The sequence below is a fragment of the Prionailurus viverrinus genome, chromosome A2, assembly GCF_022837055.1.
Source record: "Prionailurus viverrinus isolate Anna chromosome A2, UM_Priviv_1.0, whole genome shotgun sequence".
NCBI lineage: Eukaryota > Metazoa > Chordata > Mammalia > Carnivora > Felidae > Prionailurus > Prionailurus viverrinus.
The window spans coordinates 111,819,231-111,840,264 of NC_062562.1; the positions used below are offsets into that span (position 1 = coordinate 111,819,231).

The window sequence follows — 21,034 nt, forward strand, 5'->3', positions numbered from 1 at the left end:
AGGATGTAAATTCTGTACAATCTCACTCTATATGCTCCTGCAGCCTCCTCTCATTATAAATATCCATGCTGACCTGCACCTGTTTCAGGGTAACTACCAGATGCCCTACCACCAGACCCACTCTCAACATGCTGTTCCCTCCACAGGGAACATTCTTCTTCCTTTATGTCAACTTAAATCCTTCTTATTCTTCATCTTTTGGCCCAAATATCCCTTCCTTGGAGAAGCTTATCTTGACTCTCTTATAGCCCTTACCTCAGTTGCTTCTTTATATTTTTTTGTGTATACCTGATGAATATTTGTCCCCCTCACTAGACTATAAACTCCACAGGGCAGTGACTATATCTGTTTTATTCATCATTGTATCTTCTGGTTGCTACCATGATGCCTAACATTTAATAGACTCTTAATATAGTGAATGAGTGTATAGATTAATCAATTCGTTAAATTCCACCAAAGTCAAGAAATCATCACAGAATTGTTTAAATTGCAATGCCTGTTTTGTGATATTTATTTTTAGGTTTGAGGAAATACAAAGTCATTCCTTTCAAAAATTAAATTATTTTGAGGTGTATTATATTTGTCTTAGTAAATGTGTCCTATGATTATTAGTAAATATAATGTAAGTCGTAAATATAAGTAGTAAATATAAGTAGTAAATATAATATAAATTATATTATATTTGTCTTAGTAAATGTGTCCTATGATTATAAAGGTCTTGTTGTAGATTAAACAGCAATATTTCATTCCAACTTATAGAGACAAGTGTTTATTTAAGATGTTTTCTTACAGGCTACAGGTTGAGCCGTGTGTTTCCTCAAACACTTTTCTATTTTTAGAGGAAAGTTTTCTGTTTTAAGAGGATGCTTGTGGTTAAATGCCAGAAGGAATATAGGTGAAACAATATTCTTTCTCTTTCTTTTTTTGTTAGCCCAACATTTTAGCAGGGAGCTACCAGTAATTGGCTTCTAGTTCAGTGACAAAATTGGAATATCTTGCCTTTGACGCGTGTATGTTTTGGGAGATGGTGAAATCGACATAAAATCACACATTTTCTAGAACTTGACATGTTTGGTAATTTGCACACAAGCAATTGGATCTGGAGACTAGTAGTGAAATATGGGCATTCTCCTAATGTTGAGTTTAGTAAGATGTTTTCTTGGGAGGAAAGGTGAAGGTATAAACTTAAATGCCTGATTCTGCAAGATTTCTCAACCTACTTACTTGACCACCTTGTTATATGTTTAAATCCATGGTTTTTAAAATAAAAATCCGCTCAGGACATACTGTCATCAAAACTGGTTTATTGGGTGCCTGGGTGGCTCAATTGGTTAAGCATCCAACTCTTGATTTTGGCTCAGGTCATCATCTCACAATCCGTGGGTTTGAGCCCCATGTTGGGCTACACACTGACAGTGCAGAGTCTGCTTGGCATTCTCTCTCTCCCTCTCTCTTTCTGCTCCCTTCCCCCAAATAAATAAGTAAAATTTAGAAAGAAAACCTGGTTTATTAATAGAGAAATGTAAAAGTTGCAATTATTGGGACATTATTAAAGCCACTACTGCATTTTTTTCTTGCAGCCGTGACTTGTAACATTTTTTTAAGGACCTCCGATGAAAGCTACAGATTACAGGTCCAGAAAATTCACAGATGCACATACTCAAGCAACTTTGGACACAATTTCAGGGATTTTGTACCCACTAGAATTCTTCAGAGAACCTAGGCTAAGAACACTTATTCAGGATAAATCCATCTAATTCTTGTGTCTTAAATAGCAATGATTTATATTGCTTGTCATTCCTCTCATTATGATTTGTTTTATATCTGGACTCTAATTATCAAAGGGGAGGAATAAAGGAAATGCTCAAGAGATTCATCATAGTCAAACGAAACCTCTATTTTTCTCCCTTTATCTTCAGGCTATTATTTCTAGACCAGCGCTCCATTGTTCATGCTGCACTGTGCACTGGCTATCAACCAAACAGAGGGTGCTAGTGAGGACTATTGCACAATTCTATCTTCCTCTGGGCTGTTATGCAATTAAAATGATTTCAATCTATTCTCTTGAAATTTTTTCCACAGGCAATTGTAAAATGTAGAAGCTAAAAAGCAAATAAAGGAACAAAAAATATAACTTGTTTTCTTTACTTTTTTATTGTGAAAGAAATTACTCATTATGGACTAGCCACTTATTTAATTTCAAAATTCAAATGTGGTTTCTTTTGTATTCTGTAGTCAGTAAAATCCCAAGTGATTTAAAATGGTCATTTTCCAAGAGCACTCCAAAGTGGCTGGATCTTAAACATTTCCAAAACAACCACAGATGTAAAGGCATAGTGTAACCACATTAGTAATTATTTCCCCTTACAACTCTTATATCTGAGGGTATCTATGAATGCATTGGAAACAATTTACATAATCTTCACATACACAGTAACTTTTACCAATATTCTACTTAGTTGAGGAACAATGTTGTTAAATAGGTTCAGTTTTAGAGTTTAAAATAAACCTTTAAGCCTCAATCCAGAATTATGGTATAACCACATACCATATACATTCACCCTGCACACACATATAAATGCTGGTACATTTGAAAACAATTCCCTCTGATTCTGCTAGTGATGCTTTACCTGAAAGCTGTGTACTGTTCATCTACCCACAGCTCTGCCTCATGAGTCACATTGTTTATAGATTCCTCACGATTTGAAAATGAGGATAATATTTGACATATAAATTTTTACCTTTCCTTTGTGCCTTTTTGTATATTGTCTGATGGTATGAATAATATTCTAAGCTAAGACTCTTGTTTGGAATGAGAAGATTCTGAGAAGAAGGGAGTGAGACTGACCTGCCCTCACTGGAAGAAACCAGTGAGTAATGAGAGCAGTAACTTATCTACCTGGATCCCAACCTCTGCTACAAGGGGCCACCACTAGGAACTGGAAGGTTAGTATAGAAATAGTGAGTGCTTTCTGTTGCTGCTGAGAACAGATTTGTTATTCCAGCTTCTCTGGGACTTAGTTGCCACTCTCACACACTAGAATTCAGAAATACTGCCCATTGCTATGGGAAATGGGGAATGATAAACAGTCTTACATATTTGTTAAAGGTACCCTGTCTTTTTTTTTTTTTTTAAGTTTATGTATTTATTTTGAGACGGGGGGGGGGGGTAGGGGCAGAGAGAGAGGGAGAGAGAGAATCCCAAGTAGATACCACAATGTCAGAATGGAGCCCGATGTGGAAAGGTACCCTCTACCTTATCAAAATTTACTTTAAAAAGGAACACTTTATTGAGCATTTTTACTGAGCTGGGCAGCTCAGCGGGTTAAGCTACCAACTCTTCTTTTTGGCTCAGGTCATGATCTCATGGTTCCTGAATTTGACGCCCCACCCCCACCCCACCCCACCGTGGGCTCTGTGCTCCCTGTGGGAGCCTTCAAATCTGATCCTCTGTCTCCCTCTTTCTGGTCCCTCTCCCCCTTGTGCGCTCTTTCAAAAATAAATAAAAGCTAACAAATTTAAAACAAAAATAAGAAGGAACACTTTACTCTTCAACTCTTACTGTGTACAATTTTTTTATCACAGGTAATACACATATTTTAGCGTATATAATGATTATATAGATACATAAAAACACGTAAAAGTATATCTTTCCAAATTACATAAATGTACCATTACATCAGTGTATTCTATATGTTAACAGAATATGCACAAAAGGATAAACTGAGAAAGGTGAGATAAAAATGAAATAAAAATCATTTGTAAATAAATTTTGCCTTGAGAGTTAATGGGCTTTTGGCACTATGATGAAAAAAGTGTTATTTTTAACAACTTTATTGAGATACAATTCACATATCATATGGTTGAGTCCCTTCAGTGTACAATTCAATAGTTTTTAATATATTCACACAGTTGTACCACCATTAACACAGTCAATTTTAGAACATTTTAATCACCCTCAAAAGAAACTCTGTGCCCATCAACAGTATTCCCCACTACCCCACCTCTACTCTCAGGGAACTATGAATCTACTGTCTCCATAAAAGAAAATGTGCCTATTCAGGACATTTTATGTAAACGGAATTGTACAATACATGGTCTTGTGTGGCTGTCCTCTTTCACTTCGTATGTTTTCAAGGGTTCATCCATGCTGTAGCATGCATCAGAGCTTCATTACATTTTTTGAATACATAATACAGTATTATTAAACCATATTCACCATGCTGTACATTATATAACTGAAAGTTTGTACCTTCTGACCACCTGGAGGCATTTTACCCCATCAACAGGAAAGTGTTCTCTGTGGCACTGTGACGGGGCTTTCTGAGGTCTTGGTGGAGAAGGACTGCGAGCTGGTACCGCAGGCACAGCTAGAGGGCACCTTGGAACCGCATTCGGGGCGGCAGGGGGCAGCTGCCTGAACTGTTGCTGCACAGCGGCGCTCCGGGTCTGGCCGCAGGTGCTAGTGGATCCTGCACGGTGAAGGCGGAACCTACTTCCTCACCACCTGGCAGACGCTGTGCGGACCGGAAATCTTTCGTGTACCGTTTAGGCCACAGGAGCACGTGGCCAGGACTTGGACAAGGATGGGACAGACATTCTACCTATTTGGTTCCTGTGCTGAACTGGATAGAGTAAGGGGTGTTGGAGGAAGCAGAATTTTATAACATTTCCTCGGTAAGGAAACTTGTGAAGGATAAAATTCGAGAACGAGGCCGCAAAACGTCACAGGTGCCGCGTAGCGTGATCTTCAGCGTGAGGAAGAGGAGCTTGCGCAGTTGTAGCCACGTGATTGAGAGCTGGAAATTTGAGCTGCTGGTCAGCGGCGGCCCTTCCTGCAGTTCCGGGAGTGAAGACCGAGTCGAATTCTTCACTGTGGATTCCAGGGTGCTGTGTAACTCCGCATACGGCGTGACCCGTGAGCCCAGAGAGAAAGCCAGGATTTTACAAGAACCAGGTTCGAGGATGTGAGGAACACAGTGTTGACGGCTAAAGGAGCATTTTACCTTTTCCCAAGATGCAACTGCCAGGTGGAAGAAGCCTGGCTGTGTAAAGAGCCTGTTCTTGACACTTTTTCTAGAAATCTGGTTGTGAAGTGTTTTTGCATCTGAGGTGGGTGGTGAGAGACGCGACCAGCTGAGTGAGGCCGGGCGTCCCCACGCGGACGAGGCCTGCAGGCTTAGTGGGCAGCTGCGTGGGGGCCTCGCTCCAGGTTTCCAGGTGCCGCCGTGGCCCGAGGCGGGACGCTCGGGACCCACCTGGAAGATATTAAAGAGCAGCGCTTTGGGTGCTGCATAAACGGTGTGTGACGAAGCCTGGGCCTCACCTCTAGGAAGTGGCCGCAGCACCATGGCCCCGGGGTCTAGGTGTCTGCTGGTCACCTGCTCTTGCGCGGGGAGCAGTCCGCCTCCTGCCAAGTGTAACGGGTTGGCCATTACTCAGCCTCTGTGGGCGGTTGAAGACAGGAGTGGCTCGCGCCCTTTCGATACCTCCCGGGCCTCCGCCCTCTGAGCCAGGATTCTCCTGCCTGACCTCGGCCTGGAACGCCAGTCAGGCTTCTGATTTGTATTTCCCAGGACAGAGATCTTCGTATCGGTACTTTCCTAGCGTGGATAACCTACTTAGTGTTTTCAATTTTTAGAAATGCCTAAAAGTGCTGCTACATCTGGCAGTGAGCTGTTAAATCATTTAAAGGGAAGTGGAAGTTGTGCCTTGTCCATCCCCCGGCCTCGTGGAGGAGCTGGTGCCTTTGTCTGGACTGGAGTTCGGGGCAGGAGGTGTGACCTCTTGGCTCCTGGAGCTGGAACGACAGGTCACAACGAAAGTGTATATTTACAGCACATCACAAATGTCTCTTTCTGGCTCTTTACTGTTTTCGTTGTGTAACTGTGCACTTGTCCCTAATATTCTTGGGATGTTTGAGACTTCACACCCAACCTCCATGAGCTCTGCCCATCTGACATGGCTTTGGAGCTACTAGGATTCCTTTAGAAACTTTTGCACAGCGCATGCTTTGAGAACGGACTTTCTCAGCTGATGGTAAGGACTCTCAGTGTCAGGGGGACCTGGCTCAGCAGGAACCGCTCTTTGCTTCTTGACCTGCAGCTTCCCAGGGTAGTTGGGCACATTTGACCACGAGAGCTGCTAACAGGTAGGTCAGAGGCTATGACTCCTCTGGTTTCAAATGCTTCTGAGACTTCTGCCTGTGCTCTTTTCTTTTCCTTCTCCAATAATCTGATTAAGCTCTCCAGAACCTAGAATTTACCTCCTTTATTTAAGGTCTCATATATTGTTTAGTGTTTGACTTCAACAGTTTATCACAGCCTTCTTTAGCTACCAGATTACCCATCTCCCCAGCAGAGCTCCCGGAGGAGGGAGGCCTATTGGTGGCCTTCAAGTGTGCCCTGTGTGGTGTTTCTGGTCACTTTGTGTCATTTGATTTATGACCTTGACTTAATAGGCTTGTGATTTTTAAGTGTAAACATATTAAGACTTAATTCACTAAAATTTATTTTGAGTGGATATTTATACATTTTTAGGTATTCATAGTTTTTCAACTTGCAGTTTAATGACTAAATTTCTCCTGAAAATAGCAAATAAGTTTGTGTATTATTTATGAATGAACAAAAAAATTACTTTTGTATGGCTAGATAATATTCCATTGCATAGATATGCCATAATTTATTCATCAGTTGATGGACATATAGGTTGTTTCTATTTTGGGTTATTATGAATAGTACTGTTGTGAACATTCGTGTTTAAATTTTTGTAAGGCATGTATTTTCATTTCTGTTAAGTATATACATATTATGGAAATTTCTAGGTTATGTGGTAGTTCTTTGTTTAACTTTTCAAGGAACTGCCAGACTGTTTTCCAAAGGGGCTCCATCATATTTCCTTTTTACTAAGTGTATGAAACTTCCAATTTCTCCACATTCCCACCAACAGTTGCTATTATCTATCTTTTTTACTATAAACCAATGTGGTTGGTGTGAAGTTATTTCTCATTGTTGTTTTGATTTACAAATCCTTTATAGCTTATGAGGTTGAGCTTCTTTTCATGTGCTTATTGGTCATTTGTGTATCTGTTTTAGAGAAATGTGTATTCAGAAAATTGACTTAATTTTTGAATTGGGTTGGTTTTTTGTTATGGAGGCATAAGAATTCTTTATATAGTTTGGGTACAAATCTCTTATCAGATACATGTTTTGTGAATATTTTCTCTGATTCATGGATTATCTATTTACTTGATGGTGTCCTTTTGAAACAAAGTTTTTAGCTCTGATTATATCTAATTTATGTATTTTCAGGATATTTTTTTCTTTTGGTCTTACATCTGAGATTTACTCTTATATTTCTTAAAAGAATTTTATAAATTTAGCTCTCATATTTAGTTCTGTGATCCACTTGGAGTTCATTTTTGTGTGGTGTGAGAAAAGGTCAGTTTCATTGTTCTGCATGTGGATATGCAGATGAATTAGCTCCATTTGTTGAAGGACTAATCTTTCTCCATTGAAAAATCTTAGTACTCTTGGTAAAAATAAATTGGTCACAAGTATAAGGGTTTATTTCTGGATGCTCAGTACAATTCCATTGATTTATATGTCTATCCTTATGCCAGGAGCATACTGTTTTGATTATAGCTTTATATTGATTGTAGTTTTATATTAAGGTTTGAAATTAGACTCCCCTTCCTATGTTAGGATATCTTACAGAGAGTTTGTCCTGTGTAATCCTTGATGCAGGGACTGGGTGTAAATGCTAGTGTCTATTCATGTATCAAATATTAGTATAGTTTATTTGATTTTGTATTTTTATTTAAAAACCAAATATCAGTAGAAGCTCTACTGTTTTCTTTTATACCCCACCGTATTGGCTTGTATTCCTCGCTTTGGAGACCACTGCTCACAGGTACTATATTTGGGCTGTATTCCGCATTATACCAGCCTTTAGCCAAATGTCATCAACCAGTGTCTCACCCTTAATTTAAGGCACTAAGGTAAAAGTGAATTACTTCTATACACACAGTAACATATCGAGAAGTGTAGACTTTCTCTGAAACTTCATTTCAATCACCTGTTGTAACTATGACTTCAATAGGATAAAGTAATTATTCCAATACACTGGTGAGTTAAAATAAGATATCTTAGTGACCTAGAGTTGTTGATTGCCACAAAACTCTTTGGTAAACCACACTGTGAAGAAGAAACACAAGAAATTTAAATGATATTTAAAAATTATGTAGATTTACCAGCTCAAACAAATAGAGTCAGATTTTTCTCCCAAATCTGGAAGGAGTTATGTGTTTCTTTTGTTTCTTTTACTTTATCATTTTATTTATTTAGTTTTTTAAAAATGTTTTTAATTTTAATTCCAGTCTAATTAACATACAGTATTACATTAGTTTCAGGTGTACAATATAGTGATTCAGCAATTCTATATATTACTCAATGCTCGTCATAATTATATTTCTTAATCACCATCACCCATTTTACCCATCCCCCCCCCCGCCCACCTACCTTCCATCTGGTAACCACCAGTTTGTTCTCTATAGTTAAGAATCTTGTTTTTTGATTTGTCTCTCTCTCTTTTTAGAAGCAGTCATATTTTTAAGATATAATATATACATTCTTCAAACTCAGAATTTAGTGAGCTCCTGTTATGTTCCAAGTTCTAAATTTGGGACTGGGATTATAATAGCGCAATGGGAGTTTCTGTTCATACGTAGCTTGTATCTAATAGTCCTTCATTGTTCAAGTCTGTCTGAGTTAATAGCAATTCGTGTTTACTTTAAATACACACATGCACACCACCTTAGCATATCTAACCAATTAAAATACTGATATTACAATAAAGTAAAACATTTCCAAAGAACCTCTAAAATAAAAATATATGCTTATGGGGCACCTGGGTGGCTCAATTGGTTAAGTGTCCAACTCTTGATTTCAGCTCAGGTCATGACCTCGCGGTACCGTGAGTTCGAGCCCCACATCCACCTCCATACAAAGGGTGTGGATCCTGCTTAGGATTCTCTCTCTCTCCCCCTCTCTTTCTGTCCCTCCCATATGTTCTTGTCCTCTCTCTCTCAAAAATAAAGACATTTTAAAAAATAAAGTAAAATAAAATAAGATAAAATAAAATAAATGCTTATTAGGCAATTTGGAAAGTACAGTCAGTCACAATAAGAATATAACAATCAGTAAAGCAATCAGAGTTTCAGTGTTTAGAAGTAATTACTTTTAATTGTTTTTGTCCTTTTAGATATTTTCCTAAAATTTGCACATTTAAATTTGTTTTCTATTCCAAATCCTCATTTTACATTTCTGATTTACATCCTTCTGCTCTCATTTCTCAGTCCCTTAAGGATCGTCGTTTTCTCATTGAGATGAATTTAATAATATGTTGAAATTCTAAAAATGAAATATACTTAATTGTACATGTTATTGTATTCATTTATCTATCAGTGTAAGTTGGTACAAATTAATGAATATTTTATGACTATATGACCTCTAAATTAGCTTAAACTTAATAAAAATATTTTTTCATACTTATTTTATTATTTTTTTCTTATCTACTTTAACTTTTTATTTGTTTTCTTCTTTCACTCATTCTATTTTCCTTTTTTTTTTTTTTTTTGGTTATTTATTTTGGTGGGGGGAGGGGCAAAGAGAGAGGGAGAGAGAAAGAATCCCAAGCAGGCTCTGCACTGTCAGTCCCTAATGTGGGGCTTGAGCCCATGAACCTTGAGATCATGAACAGAGCAGATGAAGAGTTGGCTGCTTAACTGACTGAGCTACCCAGGAACTCCCCTGTTTGTATTTTCCAGTGAATCTTTATTTCCTCCATACAAAAACTTAGTCCTTTAACTAAAACCATCGTGTTACAATAATATTGGTGTTTTGTATGCGCCAACTTATTAAACATTTACAATTTATTTTCTCTGTATTTATATACAGAGAAAATGATAAATATAATAATGGACATCCATAACATCCAGCTTAAGAAATAAAATCTAATAAATAATTGTATATTGGGGCTCCTGGGTGGCTCAGTCGGTTGAGCATCCGACTTCGGCTCAGGTCATGATCTCACGGTTTGTGAGTTCGAGCCCCACGTCAGGCTCTGTGCTGATAACTCAGGGCCTGGAGCCTGGTTCGGATTCTGTGTCTCCCTCTCTCTTTGCTCCACCCCTGCTCACACTCTGTCTCTCTTTCTCATAAATAAAGGTTAAAAAAATTAATTGTATATAATATATACATACTATATGACATATGGTACATTATTATATAATAGTTTAATATTGTCATACAACATAAGAAATAGAGTATATAGTTGAAATTACCTGTATGTCTCTCTCCTATCTTATCTCCCTTCTATTTCTCTAATTTTGCCTATTTTTCCCATGCCTTTCTCTTTATATTTTTACTACATTCATATACATTCAAACAGTATGTGATATTCACTTGCACATTTTTAAACTTAAATAATTAACTTCATATACATTATTTTCCTTGATTTTTTCACTTACCATTTTTACTGTAGATTTATTGTTCATCTTCACTTTTACTCAATATTAGTGGATTGTTCATTGATGTGGTTGTAACAATTTATCCTTCTACAGGCCATCTATGAGTTTTTCTTGCTCTGTATTTTCACTAATGCTTGCTATTATCAGAGTTCAAATGTTGGGTCAATCTGATGAGTGTAAAATGGCATCCCCTGTTGGTTTTAATTTACATTTCTTTTATTATTGAGATTGTTTCTATTCATGTATTTGTTGGTTTATTGAAATGTTTCATTATCTGGGTATTCCTTGTTCATACTTGTCCATTTTTCTGTCCCCATTTATTTTTAAGAGTTATGTATGTAATGCAAACATTAAAAATTGCTTTATTCATTAAATATTTGCAAACATTTTACCCCTAATTTATCTTGTCTTTTCTTATAGGCTGAGTGGTCTGGACCCAGACCCAGATCTGATTAGCACATGGCCTTGAATTGTTATGAACTTATGTCAGAACCTAAAGTGATGCCTGCTTTGTGTGCTTAGGTTTGTACAAAGCAGTGCTTCAGATGGAGGAACCCTGGGCACTCCTCCCCCAGCCTCAGTGTTTAGGCCTCAGTGAATGGACAGCAGTCCTCATTTTCAGGGCCTAGTAGATGCTCAGTGAACATTCCAACCTGTTTAGTCTCTTCTCTTTTCCATGTTGGCGTGTATTTTACTGGTTCATGTTATAAAGTACTTAAATTCCTTTCCTTCTCCAACTTTAGAATGATATTCTCCACATTATTAAATATTTTAAATTGTGAATTTTACATTTTAGTTTTTAATCCTTTATTTTTCCAGATAGTATTAGGAATCTAAATTTATTGTTCCCCTTAGAGGTTACCAGTTTTCCTAGCATCACGTATAGACATCCCTTGTTTAACTGCTATTCTGTAGGGCATCTTTATTATTTACGGAGTTTCCTTATAGTCATGGGTCTCCTTCTGGGCTCTCTATTCTATCCTACTAATTTATTATACTCTATTCAATGATGTAATAATACTCTATTGTGTTAAATAATTCAGGTTTTAGTATGTATAGGTATTTGGTTGGGCCTATCTCCCCGCTTATTCCTTATGTTCAAAATTCACATAGCTCGTCTCTGCCTTTAATCTCCTATACAAAATTTAGAATGAGCTGAAACATTCCAGAAATAATTTGGGAAGAACTGTAATCTTTATGATTTTAATTCTTTCAATAACAGAGTATAGTGTATATTTTCATCTACATACTTTATATCTCTGATTATAATGTCATCAGCATACATGATCTTTATAATATTAATTCTTCCTTTTTTTCCTGGAAAATATATATAACAAAAAATTTACCATTTAATTGTTTTTAAGTGTAGAGTGCAGTGACATTAGGTATATTCACCTTGTTGTGCACCCATTACCACAGTGTATCTCCAGAACTTTTTCATCTTTCCAAATTGAAACTCTGTACCCTTTGAATAATAACCGTCTTTCCCCCTTTTCCCAGCCCCTGGTAACCACAATCCTGTCTTCATGAATTTATTACTCTAGGTGTGTCATACAAATGGAATCACATAGTATTTGTCCTTTGTTAGTGGCTTATTTCACTTAGCCTAATGCCTTTAAGGTTCATCTATATTATTGCACATGTCAGAGTTTCTTTTTAAGACTGAATAATATTCCATTATAAATAATAATTTTTAAAAGTTTATTGACATTTGCTTTATTGTATTAGTTTTGTAGTTGTTCCATAGGTGCTTGAAAGAGTATTTTATTGGTTTCAAAATTTAATAACCAGAGAATTGGGTTATTCAGATCTTCTGTAACCTCAATCGCTTTGTTAAGTTTGTTATGACCTCCTACCATATGTGAATTTTTAATTTTTTTCTTTGTAATTCTGCCAATTTATGCTCTTTACATATTGAGCTTATGTTCCTAGGTTTAATTTTTTTGTCGCTGTTAATTTAACTTTCATATTATTTTATATGTAACTTTATATGTTCTCTAATATTTTCCCCCTAAAGTCTGTTTTGTCTCTTTTCAGGATGGCTGCACAAGGCTTTTCCTCCTCCTCTGCCCCTTTGTTTTTTTCTTTTCTTTTTTTTTTTTTTGTTAGTATTTTTTGTATGTCTTCATAAAATCTTTTAAACTTGCTCAGTTCCCAAAGCCTCTGATCATGATTGGTGTTACCATAAAGAAAATTATCACGAATGCATGGGCAATGACAATTACTTTATAGATCTAATCATCTCCTAGTAGAGTACTGGGTTGGCGGAGTTCAGCTCCAATTAGAGGGCTGAGGGCAGTTCCTATATGCCAGCTCAGGCACCGAATAAAAGGTAGAGAGTTCTGGTATCTTTGTGGTTAGTGGAAAATAGTCAGCGGTTTATGAACATAGCTACAGTGGCTGAGTAAAGCCTTAGACTATAAATCTAAGAACAGAGGTTGAAGCCTGTTTTTGCCAAGCTCTCTGGTGAAATATCACATTGATTTGCAAATTTAAAGAAGCAGCTTCAAATACTGCCAGGGCTTCTACCGCATTTTTTTTTTCCTCCTAGAAGGGGAGAGAAGCCAGTTGATTAGGGTGTTTAGCTGTTAACTAAATTTTTGTGGGATGGAGGCCCACCAATCTAGTAAGGGCTTAGCTTAATTAAAGTGTTTGATTTGCAATCAATTGCTGTAGGATAGATTCTTGCAGTCCTTAGAGTTGGGTGCACAGGAGTTAAATCGATATGACTTACTCAGGGCTTTGAAGGCTCTTGGTCTGTCTTAACCTAATCTCCTAATCCATAGTCTTCATTTTTTAAATGGTAAATTGAGTACCTTCACATCACCTGTGTTTAATAATAAATTGAGGTTTGTTCCTAGCATCTCATTTTGTGCATTATAGTTCAGCTTTTTTCATGTTTCATTTTTTCTCCATTTATTTTATATTACTGCTTCTTTTGCTTCTTTTTTAATCAGAATGGCTAATTTTAATAAATTTAAGTTGTCGTTTCTTTTGCTTTTTAAAAATTATTTAAATTCTAGTTAACAAATGGTGTAGTATTAGTTTCAGGTATACAATATAGTAATTCAATGCTTCCATACAATACCTGGTGCTCATTAGAGCAAGTACACTCTTTTTTTAAAAAATAAATTTTTAAGTTTATTTTTGAGAGAGAAAGAGAGAGTGAGTGGGGGAGGGCAGAGAGAGAGAGGGAGAGACAATCACAGGCAGCCTCTGCACTGTCAGTGTGGAGCCTGATATGGGGCTTGAACCCATGAAATGTGAGATCGTGACCTGAGCCAAAACCAAGAGTCTAGTGCCTAACTGACTAAGCCACCCAGGGGCCCCATTTTTTTTAAAGTTTATTTATTTTGAGAGAGAGAGAAAGAGAGTATGAGGGGAAGAGAGAGAGGGAGAGAGAAAGAATCCCAAGCAGGCTCCACACTGTCAGTGACATGGGGCTCAGACCCACAAACCATGAGATGATGACCTGAGCCCAAGTCAAGAGTTGGATGCTTAACTGGCTGAGCCACCCAGGTGCCCCACAGCAGGTGCACTCCTTAATCCCCATCATCTATTTTATGCATATAAAATGTATCCCTTTGGATTTGTATTTTTGTATTCTTTGGGTAAATAGCTAGTAGTATGATTGCTGGATCATAGGGTAGTTCTATTTTTAACTTTTGAGGAAATTCCATACTGTTTTCCAGAGTGGCTGTACCAGTTTGCATTCCCACCAATAGTGCAAGAGGGTTCCCTTTCTCTTTTCCAAAATTTTTTTGTCTTCTTTAAAGTTATATACATCATTTTTATTTAAGCGCCTTTTAAATTATTAACATGCATGTTTAGTTTTAAACAGTCTAAAGTTAATCAGTATTTATGCATCCATCCTGAATAATACAAATACTTTAGAACATGCAAATTTCCCGCAGCCCTTGGCATTTTACAAGATAGGCTCTAGGCATATTTATGATTCTAATTTTCTGAAAAACAAGACTCCTGAAGTTCAAAACACTGTGAAACCAAAAAGAAAATCAACTTGCTCATAATGCCAATAAAGAAGGAACATAGATTCTTTAAAGAAATGGCCTTGGAAATCAAATTTTAACTTTTTTCATAATTGTTTTCCCATGATATTTTTTTCTTTTAGGTCCTATCTTTTAATAAGCTAATTCAAATAATTCTGATTATTTCACTGATTATTTCAAAGATGAAACACTATAATTTTTTATTTCTGTATTCTTGCTGAAATTGCATAATGATACTGATTATCACACATAATGAGCAGCCACCCACATGTCTGGAAACAAATGTAACTATCCAGAACAAAGTGAAAACCCAGAAGCCATAAAAGAGGTCCTTAAGCAATGACAACAAGAATGCAAAACAAAACCAAACAGAAACATAACCAAAAATTAAAGAAAAATATAATGTTGATGTTGCCTCTGCCCAGGGGCTTTATTACCTCATAATCTCCATTAGCAAGCTACCTCTAAATAAATATTTTACTCTAAGGAAGAACATTGTGCTTGCCATACAGAAAACTTCAAGACCTTTTCCTACCCACTTTCAAAGGGACAGCAGTGCCTATCCCCCATATTTAGAAAGGCTTGGGCCTCAATGACATTGATGTCTTATTAGGCATTACTGAAGAATTTATAAAATGGATGCATAGTAACTCTACTGTGAAAGTGATTTATAGTTAGTGGGAGGAGACAGATGATGTTCAGGCATATAAGGCCTGAACCGCTTACTTCCTTCATATAAGAAAATGTTGTCTTACAGTTAGTAACCTGAGACAGTTTCTCAGAATGACAGTCTGGCAAAGTAACCAATCAAAACCAAAGCACCAATTAAATAACCTGAAGAAAGAAGGACTAATGTATGCTTAAGAAATAGCCTCAAGATAGTATATTTAAAAGATATCTTAAGCAAAAAGGCTTTTTTTGAGGGGACGTTGTATTTATTATTCATGTGGGCATGACACATTTTTCAGTGAGGCTCAGTAGATGAAAGTTTAGTTTGAGTATCCATCTAATTTTTGTAACAATAGGTTTTGTGCTCTTAAGCATTTTATTTTTCTGAAAACGTGACAGAAACATTCTCTTTTGTACTTAAAATTATGGAAAATACGGACAAAATTATCTCTCATTAAAATTGCTAATAGGAAAAAAAAGGTGTAGTGAAACACATCAGTAAATTCCAGCTACAACACAAAAATACTAACTAGATGCACCTGGGTGGCTCAGTCAGTTAAGCATCTGACTTTGGCTCAGGTCATGATCTCACAGTTTTTGAGTTTGAGCCCTTCTTTGGGTTCTGCTCTGACAGTGTGGAGCCTACTTGGGATTCTCTCTCTCCCTCTCTCTCTGCCCCTCCCCTGTTTGTTCTTTCTCTTAGAATAAATTAAAAAAAAATTGTCTCATTTTTCAGCCTCAAGCAGAAAGCATTTTATTGCTTTGGAGTAATATCCATCAGAAATAAAAGTGGCTTACCATTTTGTGATACTTTGTTGTCAAATATGAGCATGGTAACGTGTGCCTTACTGGATTATCAAGATTCCCCCTATATATTAAAAGCCATACTTCATTTGTAAAAGGGTATATAATTGTGGTCAACTCTTGAAAGTGAATAATCTTTTCTCACTTCTTTAGTCCTTTTTTTGGTAGAAGGTTCAAAAATATTTGACCTATGTCTGCTCTTATGTCTAAGTTTTGACTGTGTATTTTTAAAACCATTTACCATTTTTCTTAAAGTTTTAATATGCATGGTACATAGAAGGTTTGGAAACTTCATAAAATTACAAAGGAAAAATAATTTTCAAATCACTCATTTCTTTCATTATCTCTTGGCTCTAACCCTAAATGATTTCAGAGTATCATCTTTTGATAATTGTTTAGTGTCTATTTTCTTATATTTTTACCTAGCCATTCTTTGGTTGACTATGTTATGATTGCTTATAATAGGCTCTCTTGTTTTATCCCTGTAGAGCAATCTTAAGGATGGCTATTTATCTCCTGAGTATTTATTTACTCATCGTGTATTTATTTTATTTTTTTTAAATTTTTTTAACATTTTATTTATTTTTGAGACAGTGAGAGACAGAGCATGAACAGGGGAGGGTCAGAGAGAGGGAGACACAGAATCCGAAACAGGCTCCAGGCTCTGAGCTGTCAGCACAGAGCCCGACGCGGGGCTCGAACTCACGGACCGCGAGATCATGACCTGAGCCGAAGTCGGCCGCTTAACCGACTGAGCCACCTAGGCGCCCACTTATCGTGTATTTATTAACACTGGCTACATCTGAAACACTACATTGGAATATCTGAATCAATAGGCAAAGCTTTTATCCTTATGGAACTTACCAACTAGGGATAAAGTGCTTGAATATAGAATGTTAACCCACAAGATCAGGAGCCGTGGTTAATTCACTCTCTTGTCTATACAACCCAACATGGGATTTCTTTTCTTCTGCATGTACAATAGATATTGGATGAACACTTATATGTGATAAATAAATAACTACTACTGAACAAGTAGTTATTTGTCTCTTATCTGTGTTGCCATATTCCTAATAGTAGAGATTGGATAAGTAGGATTTTGCCTACCTGATTATGAAGTTCTGTATTAAGATGTAACATTTGTTTCATGCTTATGGCTTAGCAAAGTATTATTCCATTATCTCAAAAGGTTCCTGTGAAGCTCAAGTAAGCAATAAATATATTTTATTTAAAAATTTTTAACATTTATTTAATTTTTGAGAGAGAGACATAACGTGAGGGGAAGAGAGAGACACACAGAATATGAAGCAGGCTCTAGGCTTTCAGCTGTCAGCACATACCCTGATGTGGGACTTGAACCCATGAACCGTGAGATCATGACCTGAGCCGACAACGGACGTTTAATTGACTGAGCCACTCAGGCACCCCTTTTATTTAAAAAGAAGTCAGTGATATTATTTACATGGAGCTCTTACAGTATTGATTCTTTAGTTAAGAGAGAAAACCATTCAGTAACCCCAGTCATCTAAAACATGGTTATATTATTGGCCTTTAACTTCCAAATATGTTACATATTTTCAATGTGCAAATAGTTATTTAGGTTCAAGAAAGCATAAGAACAAGATATACAATGCAGCAGAAAATAAACTCAAAAAATGTAACTCAGAAATGAGTTACATCCAGTCCATGGTTCAAAAAACTTTGCGTATTATACATGCAAAGATAATTTGTCTCACACACACAGTGTGTCTAGAGCTTGTCCCCACTCTTTACCTAATTCAACTTATCCTTCACATCTTAAACATCACATTCTTAGATGCAAGTTCCCTCAACCTCTATATCAGATTTTTCTTTACATTTTTATGGCACTTTGCATTTATTCTATACAGCACTCATTGCATTTATGATTACATTATACTTAGAAATATTTAGTATCTGTATTCTGACTAGACAATGAACATAAAAATGGCTCCACACACCAGCAAAGTATCTGCCACACAGTATGAGCTCAGGAAGTGGTTATGGCATGCAGTAAGTCGAATAGAGAAAAGATGACAGCAAGGAGAAGGAGAGAGAAAAAGTGTATTGGGAATGTAATGGAAAGTGAAAGTACATTTAATGTGGTAGCTTAAAAAGGTTCTTTGGAAAATTACAGGTTTTTCTTAGAGGATGTTCATGATTGCTGAATGTGCAGCTTCATAGATACACCTAGAGGGATGATGCACAAAAGATTGGTGGAACACAAAGGACTAAGGCCACTGTCTCCATAGACACAGTAGACACTATGCCCAGAGCCCATGATACTTGAAGGTGCTCCCAGAATGTTAAATTTTAATGTTTTAATCAAAAGAGAAAATATAATATATATAAAATCCATTGTATGGCAATATAAGCATAGAATGTAATTTTCTAATAATTACTTATGGAGGAAGGAACCCAAAAAAGTTAATAGTGCCCAGGGCTCATGACAATGAGAATGCAGCCCTGGGAATGATATTTGTTGTACAGTAGATAGGATTTGGGCTAGAACTTGGAAGAGGAATAGAAGACCTAATGTTGAGAATGCAGGTTGGCCTAAGGTCATAGAGTCCCAAATGCCCAAATGCCACTATTTGCACATTATAGGGAAGTTCTGACTTCAGTTTCCTTCAGAGACTTTTGTGTCAACTTCTTGCTTACAGGAGGACCTTAGGAAGATAATTCTTGCAGAAAGAAGTAAGATGGGTTGTCTTAGGAATAGGGTGATCAAAGGCCTTATGCATCAGGTTAGATGAGGGTTAAAGAAATTACAGTAGGAAGAGACAGAGAAATGGAGATTACAGACATTCAGGTAGATGTTTACTCATGCATTTTAGATTAAATGCAGAAAAACCCCTTTTCCCCGTAGAAAATTCCCCAAGTCATGATTATGCATTTGCATTCCCTCTGATTATAAATTCCATCAGAGGAGGGACTGTGTCATACTTACTGTTGTATCCTCAGGGCATTATAGATGGAAGCACTCAAGAAAACAAGAGAGTTAAACTCCTGTCAAAGTGTTAAAACTATTATAACTAGAACTAGGTCCTGACCAAGCCATCCTTATCATCACAGTCAATGCCCAAAGCCTGAGTATGTGACAGATGACTTCCAACTGACTGATTGATGGTACAGTTATTCTGCTGTATTGTATACAGCAGTAACAATATGTGCATATACACTAATTACAACTTATTTTAAAGTTAATTTTAAAAGATTATTTTTTAAAAAATTGGGCAGTCTTTGCCTGTTGTCTGTAATGAAATATTCATAATCATAATCATAATATGCGCCATTAACTCATATACAGGGGAAGTAATAATGACATAAAACCATGCAATATGCATTGAGTACAGTTGTGTTGTATGTAGATTTGTTAGCATTCTAAGTGGGTAATTTGTACACTTAGGATATAACAAGCCTTGTGCTAGAAATACAAGCATCGCAAATAATGGGTGCTAGCACCTAACCTAATAGGAAGTGTAAGGCAAATCCTCACTAATGAGAGGTAATGTTTGCATCCAGTCTTGAAAGAGTAAATGCTAGCCAGGTAGATCAAAACAGAAAGGCATGTAAAAATTTAAAATTACAGGAATTAGTCTTATACTTAAAAGACTTTCTTAACTTTTTGGCATATCAATTTCTATGGCATGTAATAATCAAATCATCTTTTATATCACTGTTCAGCCATTTTCCACATTTGTTAAGCATATGGAAAAGGAAAGAATCATAAAAAGCAGTGCAAGAGTTAGGAATTCCCTGATTTTGAAGAAGAGGAAGTATATTCAGTATGTAATATTGATAGTTAAATTAGCTGCTTGTCTGTGTTTTAGAGATAGTCTTTTTTGGAGACAGAAGTATGGACTAAGTGAATCTTCGAGGAATTCCAAACTCAGGCTTTTGATTTGATAACTACAGTATGAAACATGTTAACATTGTTAAATCGCTGAGATTATATTTAATACTCTTTAAAGAAACAAAATTTTTATTTTATTGAGATTATACCATTCAACCTATGAAAAATTCATTGTTCTATACCATAATATGAAGGCTGAAATGTATTAAAATATAGCCATATAATTGGTAATTTTAGGCTCCCATAAATTTTATTGCCAATATTACTGAATAAATTCAAGATAGAATTTTCAGAATTCAGCCTTATTGGCAGTTTGAAAGCAGTTGAATTGTTTTCCCACTTTGTGTTGCAACAATTCTGGAGCTATATTCAAATGTTGTTATCAAGATAGGAAACGAGTCTAAGTTGATGTTCCTTTTGAGGTTAAAGGTCTGTTTCTTTCAATCAGTTCAAATTGACAGGTCTCCTGCCATCACCTCCTCCTTAGCCAGGCAGACAGGCCCTGGAAGTCAGTGTGAAAACATCTGTTGAATGGATTTATTGACTAGATCTTGTTTTTTCTCTCCCTTTCTCTATTTTTTTTTCTTTTTCCTTCACACCGTTTATTATGTCTCTGACCTGATGAACTTAATTTGTTTACACGTCATTCTCAGTGTCTCCCTCAATGCTTGTCTCATGTTTCTTTCTACTGTGCTCTTTTCTTGGCAACAGCCCTTCCTGGAGCCCCAGCACACACGTGCGCGCTCAGTGCGCCAAGCTCAGCTGGCTGTGGTTGGCATGGATGGATTAGAGAAACATCGTCTTGTCTCCAGGACTCATTCCTCCCCTGCTGCCTCCATTTTACCTCATCCAGAAATGGACTGCCCCCTCCAGCCTGGCTCTGCAACTGGTAGGAATCCCTAAAGACTTTCCCTAATAGGCAGGCTACATACACCGTTCTTGTGGGATTAAGCAATTTAAATGCTTTGAATAACTCCAATAGCAGAACGCTCATTTTAACCCAATGCAACCCAAATTTTATGAGGTTATATTGGCCACAAGACAAACAGCACATCTGATAAATCTTGGGCTTAGTATTAATAGCCTCATAAATTGTTATCATTCAAGGGCCTGGAAAACATATCAACAGGTGCATAGATCCCTTTTGGA

The 21,034-nt window shown here is 36.7% G+C and overlaps 1 protein-coding gene across 1 annotated transcript in view; it reads left to right on the top strand.

Moving 5' to 3' along the window:
• HDAC9 (histone deacetylase 9) overlaps positions 1-21,034 on the top strand; it is a 927,480-nt gene that overhangs the window by 615,174 nt on the left and 291,272 nt on the right. The window contains exon 14 of the mRNA XM_047849221.1: positions 20,597-20,774. Within this exon, the coding sequence (XP_047705177.1) occupies positions 20,597-20,774 (178 nt within the window). The remainder of the gene's footprint in view (positions 1-20,596; positions 20,775-21,034) is intronic.